Here is a 9,236-nt window from a genome sequence, read left to right as displayed (position 1 = left end):
CTGCCCCCAATCCTTTGCTCAGGCCCCAGAGGTCAAGGAGAGTTACAGACCAAGGGGAAAGCATAGATCTGAGTCACCAGGGCTCCTGTCCTGACCTTGAGTAAATCAGTCCCCTACCTCCGGGAAATCACACCACCAAAAGGGATGGAGATGTTACTGAACTGCCCACTAAGGGGAGCTTGCTGCCAACTGGGTGTCCCACAGCCAAGCCAGGGTGGGAGACTGGAGCAGAGCCTGGCTGCAAAAAAGTAGAAAGTCTGGGGAAGCTGGGATGGAGGAAAGACCCTCCCGACCAGGTCTCCTGAGAACTGTAGCAACCCTGAGCTCGGTTTAAAACAAAGTCACTGTCGGCAAACACCTGACTCAGCCAACTCCCCGGAAGGGATGAGCTGATGGCCTCTAGGAGGAAAAGAAGGTCCCCCAGACTGCAGCAGGCCAGGTAGGGTCACACCTCATCAAGGACTTGCTGAGAATTGGCCTTCCCCATCTCCAAACCCCTGAGAACCTCCTGAGTTCTCCAACTCCCCAGTGCCCCAGAGGTCAAGGGTAGGACATCAGAAAACCCCTCATGAAACAGCGCATGACCGAGAGTGGCCTGGGGTGAGAGGAACGTGCAAACACTTCCTGGCCATCCTGGCACCTAACTGCTCCAGGGCCATGGACAAGACTCCCTGCCCCTTTCTCCCTTAGCACAGCTGCTTATGCACTGCTCATTCAGTTTGGTTAGAACTGGCACCTATGTAAAAAAAGCATTGTAAAATATGGAAGACTAAATCAATGAAAAGCACACAATGGAGTTCACTGGTTTTGAGCATATGCTTGCCTAGAAATGAGTGAGTTACCACTGTCCGAACTGGCGAGGGCCAGTCCAAACTGGAAGTGTTACCAGACACCAGTCTCAAGGTGGCCAATCTCTCTCCAGAGAGAGAAACACCAAATCAAATGAGCTTTCTGCTGCAAGTGGGGGCCTGTGTGCGCTCTATGAAGACAGAGGAGATATTCTTTGGGGTCATCTGAAGGAAGACCAGATAATATAAAAGGCAGGGATGTCACAGCTTCCTTAGCAAGGGAGGAGAAATAGCACAGTCATATCCAAGAGCAGTAGATCCTCATCTGTGCCCTCATTCATGGGACTGACCATGGTCACACCTGCTTATGTGAATGTCCAACAAAGTACAAAATCAATCAGCTTTCATCTATCTTTAATCCCACCCGCCCGCTCCCCTCATCTTGGAATAATGCCCTCAACACACACGTGTGTCCTGGCAGGTCTGCTATAAAACTGTTAATGTTTTGGGCTTCCCTGGTGGCACAGTGGTTGTGAGTCCGTCTGCCGGTGCAGGGGACATGGGTTCGTGCCCCGGTCCGGGAAGATCCCACATGCCGCAGAGCGGCTGGGCCCGTGAGCCATGGCTGCTGAGCCTGCGCGTCCGGAGCCTGTGCTCTGCAACGGGAGAGGCCACAACAGTGAGAGGCCCACGTACCGCAAAGGAAAAAAAAAAAAAAGTGTTAATGTTTCAGGGCAGGACACCAGCCAAGGGAGAGATGGCTCAACCCAAACTCACATTCTCAACTTTATTCACCATCCTAGTGACGGCTCCTCTGTACAGCATAGGAAAGGGGACCCCCACCAGGGGTGCGGAGAGACAGTGTAGGCCGGACTTGACCATCAGTGAAGGTGACAAGGATGACCAGAGACTGGCAACCACACACAAGGAAGCCAGGGGTGGCCCTTCCAGATCTCATCAAGGACCTGGAGCGGGTTCCAGAGCCCCAAGGGCTAACAGGGCCTAACAGTACGATCCCCAGAAGCCAAGGTCCGCAAGCCATCAAGGAGCGCCCGAGGCCCCAGCGACGCCTAGAGGGCCAGGGTGTCTTTGATGAGCCTGCGCATGGTGGTGGTGACGGAGGAGCCCAGGGCGTCGGTGATTTGGAAGGAGATCTTGTAGAGGTAGGGCTGCACGTCCCGCAATCCTGTGTCAAACACGTTGTCCACCTCCGACTGCGTGGGCATCTTGGGCAGGTACTCGTGCCGGTTCATCACCTCTACGATGTTGGTGATCTTCTCGCAGAGCTTCTCACCCACCTTCTCCCGGCAGATCTGCCGTTCCTGCTCCGTGGCCAGGGCCACCACGTGCACCTTGACCGTCCACACCTCCCAGGGGATGCACTCGTCTGAGAAAGGCCAGCGAGACTTCTTCTTCTGATAGAACTCCAAGGACATCTGGCCCAGCCCATCGCCCCCGGAGTTTCGCAGAGCATCCTGGGGAAGGAGGAGCAAGAGTGAGCAGGCCAAAGCCTCCGAGGGGCTCCCGCCCTGAGGGCCTGCTTCCTATGCCCCAGGGAGCTGCTCTTCAGTCCCCCGGGAGGGCAGGGAATGAGACCCAGAGAGTAAAGGATTCGTGTGAAGTGCCACAGCCAACTGCCGGCCTAAAGCGGAATGGTCCAAGCAAACAAAATCTGTGTGCTCACCCAACTCCTCCAGCTTTGCTCGGAAGTGATGTCTTTAAGCACATATTCCGGGCCAGGCTCTTTACACACACAATCCTGCTCGCTCCTCTCAACAAGTCTGTGCGGCAGGTGTATAACCTCCATTTGACGGAGGCAGAATGAGGCTCAGAGTCATTGGCAAGTTACCTTGCCAAAGTCCCAGGCCAGTGGATGACGGCGCCAGGGTTTGAATCCAGATTGTCTCATTTCAAAATCTTTGCCTTTGAACTTTATAAGAAGGGCCTTCCTTCCCCTTCCACAGCCCCGGCCCTTTGGCCGCCATCCTTCAGAAGGTTCTCCAGAATCACCCTCTCACCAACGTCTCCTTCTCCCCAGGCCAATTAAGCGCAATCCTACCTCACTCACTCGATGACAACCTAAACTCACATCCTCTACAGAAAAGCCCAGTGATCCTTAAATAGAGAGACAAGGGCCAAGGAACCGAAGGGGGCCGGGGGGGAAGGACAGAGCAGACCCGGAGCTTCCCCCTCTCCTCCGAGAAGCCAATGGGCCGCCTGGCCCGATAAGTCTGCCTGCCCCCCTGTGGGGTGTGGCGACCCCACACTCCTCCTAATGCAGCCGAGACCCTAACGCACCTTCCCACCTGAGTCAGGGCCAACCCAGAAGGTAAGGATGCCTCCCTCAAGTCCTTAACTGCCCATCAGGAACAAGTCTCTCCTTCACGAACAAACCAAGCTCGTGTGCCCTCAGCTGACAGTAATAACAGCTGCCACGTCTATAACGCTTCCTGTGTGCAGGTTGTCAAGCACATGACACATTTGACTCATTTAATCCTCCATGAGGTGGGTACAATTTTCATCCTAATTTTACACAGTGAAACTGAGGCTGGGAGGAGTGAAATCACTTGCCCAAGGTCACACACTTGCTGGGTGGTAGAGCCTGGCTCGAGTCTGTGCTCTTAAGAGTCCACTGTGCTCCACGTGCCGCTCATAGGCATCTGGAGGACAGAGGGCTGAGTACCGCTGCCTCCCTTTGAAGGGGGACTGGGAAACTCTTATGAACTTGCCCTTTCTGGCCTTGGAGGGATGGAGGTGGGGAGCCCACTGTGGCCTGGGAGAGGGTCTACCCCCTGCAAGGATCACACCTCTGTGGAATGGAAGTCAGACAGACAACCCTCCTCCTCTGACCTCAGGGAACACCTTAAAAGAAATTCCCTTGGTTACTTTAAAATTTAAAAATATGCACTCATCGGGGCTTCCCTGGTGGCGCAGTGGTTGAAGGTCCGCCTGCCGATGCAGGGGACACGGGTTCGTACCCCGGTCCGGGAAGATCCCATATGCCGCGGAGCGGCTGCACCCGTGAGCCATGGCCGCTGAGCCTGCGCGTCCCCTATTCGGGAGGATCACACATGCCATGGAGCAGCTTGGCCTGTGAGCCATGGCCACTGAGCCTGTGCGTCTGGAGCCTGTGCTCTGCAATGGGAGAGTCCACAGCAGTGAGAGGCCCGCGTACCGCAAAAAAAAAAAAAAAAAAAAAAAAAAAAAGGCACTCATTGAAACAGTGAAACACTGCAACACTGAATGAAGACAAAATAAAAATCACGCCTCCATTCCCACCCCGAGGTGACCAACATTAGCAGAATGGCGTGTCCCATCCACCTTTCCCCTCGCCCCTACAGGCACACACAGACATGTGCCACGCTGCCCAAGAGACACTCCACTTGGATGCCCACTGCCTGAGCCCAGCATCCCTCCCTCTCAGGGAGTTTCATATAAGAAAGGCCCAAATGTGCAAGCAGAGCTGAGGGGTGTCAGGAGAGCGCTGCAGGGTCAGAGAGGAGGTCAGGAGCACAGGGCAGCGATCACCCAGGGCCTGACCGCCGGCGCCACGAGGGCCTCCTGCTCTTCTTGTATTCTTACCAGGTGCCCTCACCTCCCCGCCCCCCACCAAGCCCTCGCTACCCACAGAAGCTCTGAAAGTGCCTGTTCCTTAGAACCTGAAAGAACCCGACAAGTACACCCAGGAAGGGCAAGCTGACCCAGCAGCAAGCCGGGGCGGGGTGGGGATGACACTCAGGGGCCGCCTGCCGCCCACTGCGCCCCACCTTACCCTGAACTCCCCGACAACCTTGCGCAGGGCACGGTCCAGCTCCTCAGAAGAGACGCGCACGTAGGTGAAGTCGATGAAGTCGCAGTCAACGTCCTGGGTGCCCACGGTGCCGATGGAGTAGGTGCCCTCCTTCTTGTAGTGGAACTTGCCGGTGCTGCGGTGCAGGAGAACCGTGTGCAGCACGGCCAGCATGGCCTCCTCCACCTGCCGCCCCTCCACCGACACCTCCAGCACCTCCGAGCGACAGTTCATCTTGTAGCCGGTGGCCCACGCTGGGGTCGGGACGAGAGTAAAGACGGGGGAGCTTCGCCCCACCCGGGGACCGCCCTGCAAAAGGAGGCAGATCAGGTGTGGACACCTTCTGCATGGTCTGCATGTCACCTGTTCACTTCCTTCCAGGCCCAGCCCAGCCCCTGACACCGCAGCCCGTCTCTGCACTGCGCAGCACGTGCTGGCAGAGAATCACAGACTCTCGGGATCGGAGAAGGGGAGAGCCTCAAAGTTACCAGTCCAAACACCCGGCCCAGGCCTGAATTCCATGACGGTATGCAGTGCAGCTTACAGCAAATGCTCACTGTGCGACACCTGTCAGCCCCTGGCCTTGAGAAGCTGCCAGGATGGAGGAGAGACAGGCAGGTAAACATTACCAGAGTGGTGAGACTACACGGTGGGAATAAGAAGAAAAGGAAGATTGGAATCTGATTTCCTGGGATCTTGAATGACCAGATTAAGGCATCTGGACTCTGTCCCGAGGGCAGTGAAGAGTCAATGCATCACTGTGCAACACTGAATCTGTGCATCAGAAAGTTAACTCTGGTTGACAAGCAAAGAATGGCTCGTCACTATTTTGGGGTCACGGACTGCTCTGAGAAGTCAGCGAAAGCTAAGAAGCCTGGACCTGAAAACCTGACTGACACACACACACCACATCTCACGTTTCCATCCACAGACTGAGGTAAAAACTTGCCAGTTTAAGGCAGAAAGGGCTGGGCAAGGAGTCCAGTTAGAGGCCACTACAATAGTGACAGTTACAGAGACAGTGCAATGGGATATGGGAGAGTGAAATACAGAGTGTGGGGTTTTCACGTCCAAAGGGCCTGGGTCTGAATCCCAGCTCTCCTATATCTTGCTCTGTGACCTTAGGCAAATCATTCAACCTCTGAGTCTATTTTCTTATCTGTAAATTTGGATCGTTATGAGGATGAAATAAAATAACACATGTAAAACACAGCAGAATAGTGGTTAAGAGCAGTGACTCGGCTTCCCTGGTGGCGCAGTGGTTGAGAGTCTGCCTGCCGATGCAGGGGACGCGGGTTCGTGCCCCTGTCCGGGAAGATACCACATGCCGCGGAGCGCCCGGGCCCGTGAGCCATGGCCGCTGAGCCTGCGCGTCCGGAGCCTGTGCTCCGCAATAGGAGAGGCCACAACAGTGAGAGGCCAAAAAAAAAAAAAAAAAAAAAAAAAGAGCAGTGACTCCTAAAGCCAGACGGCATGGTTGGAACCCCAGCTCTGCCAACTGCTCACTGTGTGATGTGATCTTGGACAAGCTGCCTCACCCCTATGTGCCTCAGTTTCCCCAATCCATAAAAAGGGCATATTCACAATAGCTACCTTGAAAGGGTTGTCTCAAGGACAGGATGAGTAAGTATCTGTAAAGCACTTAAAGCAGTTCCTGACAAGTAGTATTAGCTGTTATAATTATTTCATTGTCATTGATGAGAGGTGACGCAAGGCTACAGGACAGGACTAGCAGAGAGAGTGAGAATGAAAGAAGAGACTTGAGGGCTTCCCTGGTGGCACAGTGGTTAAGAATCCGCCTGCCAATGCAGGGGACACGGGTTCAAGCCCTGGTCCGGGAAGATCCCACATGCCGCAGAGCAATGAAGCCCAGGCGCCACAACTACTGAGCCTGTGCTCTAGAGCCCGCAATACACAACTACCAAGCCCGTGCATCACAACTACTGAAACCCACGTGCCTAGAGCCCGTGCTCCGCAACAAGAGAAGCCAGCGCAATGAGAAGCCCACGCACCGCAACCAAGTGTAGCCCCTGCTCGCCACAACTAGAGAAATCCCACGCGCAGCAAAGAAGACCCAACATAGGCAAAAATAAAATAAATAAATTTTAAAAATTAAAAAAAAAAAAGAACAGACTTGAAAACCAGAACTTCATCAGTAACTGAATATGAGCCCAGCAGGAGAGGGGTCAGTCAAACTTCTTAGCTGAGAGGGTTCAGCCTACACACCTCCCGTCACAGAGAATTCACCACCTGTCCCAGCAGCCCACTCCGTCTTTTCAAAGCTCTACTCAGTGATTCCCTCTATGGAAGGAATCTGTCTCTCAGTGCTTCAAACCACTAAACTCGGTTTTGATATCAAGAGCCACACACAGAATAAGTCTCACCCTTTTTCCACAAAGGAGCCTTTCGGATATTTAAAGGCAACTCTTCCATCACCCCCTTACCCCTGCCCCTCCCCCGACATCTACAGGTTAAAGGTCTCCAGTCCCCATAAACATGCCAGCTTGACATCACATCTTATCTCCTCAAGTCTGGCAGCTCTCTTCAAAGTGTATTGGTTTGTCTCTTTGTCCCTGAAGACAGGGCAGCAGTCCATGGACTGCTCAGAAATCAAGCTGGCTCTGCCTCTCGCTTGGCAATCAGCCCAGGACTACCTGTATTATCAGTTATCTTTTCACAGGTGTTAATCTTGACTGATCTCTCCAACTAGGCAGACGATTCCTTGAGGGCAGGGACTGTATCCTAGTCATCACTGGAATCTCAGTATACCTGATTCCTAGTACAAAGCGACTGCTCAATTCATCCTGATGCAGGAATTGTTGCTGGGTTGGTTCTCTAGTCTAACTCCATCCAGCAATTTCCCATCTAAAGATTCCCAGCTCTGGTCCAGGTCCCCTTTCTTCCACAAACCCCCTCTTGTATCCCCCGCAAACCTTCTAACAGGCCATCCATCTCTTCCACTTTGGGCCCAAACCCAGGCTCTTCCCTCATTCTCAGCGCCACTCCACTCCTTCAGGAAGTCAACACTAACCAACCTCAGCCTCCTTCCCAACGCGGCCACCTTTGGTCTGTGATGAGCTTCTCTGCTCCCTCTCCCCCGACCCCGGTGAGCAGGGGACTTCTCCAAGGCAGGGCCTGGGAAGTCTCGTCCCTTCGGTGCCCCCAGGGCACAGATCTGCAGAGCACAGGTGCAGAGGCTGACTGATGCCTTCTCTGAGTCAGACCGGAGCCCAGGGTACCCCCATCCTCACCTTATGCAGAGAGGCTGGAGCGCGGGTCCCTCAGGCTGGATCTTGCCCTTCCTCCTCCTCAGGCGCAGGTAAGCCCTCCGCAGGTGCGATCGCCGCAGGTACGATCTCCGCAGGTACGCCGCAAACTCCGCGCGCCCGAGGAGCCGCAAGAAATGGGCTGAACGCAAAAACACACAGTTATTCGGCTCCGCATCAAGAAACCCCGGCCGGACGCAGGAAGGACTTCCCGTCCGAGTCGCGTTTCTCCAGCCACCAGTCCCGGCGAACCTCCACGGTCCAGGGCTACGCGGGAGGAGCGGGCTCCTCCAGGTCTCGGGAGCGGCGCCCCGCGCCCAGCCTGACCGGTCCCGGGAGTTCGAGGCGCGCCCGCGCTCGCACAAGAGAAGGGGGCACACGGCTAGAACGGCCCCCAACCTCCCCGAATCCCCGTCCTGGACCTTCGGGCCACGCAACCGCCCTCCCCGCGGGCGGCAGATCACCTCGGCAAGGAGGCGGTGCCGGCGCCGGAAGCCCTGACCCTCCTCTGCGAGCCTGGCCGGTCCCACCTGCTCCATCGGCCTCCGGCGGGGGCGCGAGCGGAGCTGGCCGAGCCCTGACACTAATGCAGCTACCCAGATCGTTCTACCTCCACTCCAGAGGACAAACAGAATCATACGCTGCCCTATACTTCGAAATCTACCTGTTTCTGGGTTATCTATCAGCTTTTAAGATTTGATGGTAAGAAGTATCTCCCTTATTTGGACGAGTCCATTCACTCCCACCACCGAGGATGTTGTTGTGTTTCGGCTGGAACAACTCACTTCCGCCATAGAGATTAGAGGGAAGGAGGGGCCTGATGGGCTCTGTGCTGCCTCCCTTGGCCGAGAGTAGTCATCGGCGGCGAGCCACCCCTGGAACGGAGTCCCAAGTCTGGGCTCAGAGGCCTGGAAGGGGCATCGATCCCCCAAGATGAGGGGCATGCCATTTGGAGAGGTGCCCTGGAGGTGAGCTCAAGCCAGTGTTCTGAGTGAATGGCAAAACTTTAGCTTGTTCAATGTGCACGATAGACAAGATCCCTGGCCCCACAAAGATGCTGGACAAAGGGGCTTAACCTTACTCCGTTATCTTCACACAGGAACACTTCTCGGTGCTCTGCCATGACGGATCTGGTGACATTTCTTGTAAAGCTTGTAATTCTGCCATTGCCTCTGTGTGTGCCTCTTGATGTCATTCATCCATTCTTATTTTCTCCTCTATAAATGGGGCCTGGGGAAGGAGAAAGCCGCCTGCTTTAGAGACCAGCATCCTCTTCTAGAGCCTAGACTTAACCAGAAGGGAATCAGGATAAAATATTGAGAGGGGAGGATCTGTAAGGAGCCAAAGGAGGGGGACCCAGGGAGGTTAGAACCAGCCCCGGGGGGCGGGGGG

The 9,236-nt window shown here is 55.0% G+C and overlaps 1 protein-coding gene across 1 annotated transcript; it reads right to left on the bottom strand.

Moving 5' to 3' along the window:
- Window positions 1–1,550: 1,550 nt before the first annotated feature.
- ATG101 (autophagy related 101) lies at window positions 1,551–8,291 on the bottom strand. The gene is made up of 3 exons (XM_007452340.1): window positions 7,830–8,291; window positions 4,561–4,887; window positions 1,551–2,263 (listed from the first exon to the last, which is right to left on the bottom strand). The coding sequence occupies exons 2-3, from the start codon at window positions 4,810–4,812 to the stop codon at window positions 1,859–1,861; spliced, it is 657 nt and encodes a 218-aa protein (XP_007452402.1). The 5' UTR covers window positions 4,813–4,887; window positions 7,830–8,291; the 3' UTR covers window positions 1,551–1,858.
- Window positions 8,292–9,236: the final 945 nt, after the last annotated feature.

The sequence above is a fragment of the Lipotes vexillifer genome, unplaced genomic scaffold, assembly GCF_000442215.2.
Source record: "Lipotes vexillifer unplaced genomic scaffold, Lipotes_vexillifer_v1.1 scaffold422, whole genome shotgun sequence".
NCBI lineage: Eukaryota > Metazoa > Chordata > Mammalia > Artiodactyla > Lipotidae > Lipotes > Lipotes vexillifer.
This window is presented reverse-complemented; position numbering and strand designations above follow the sequence as displayed.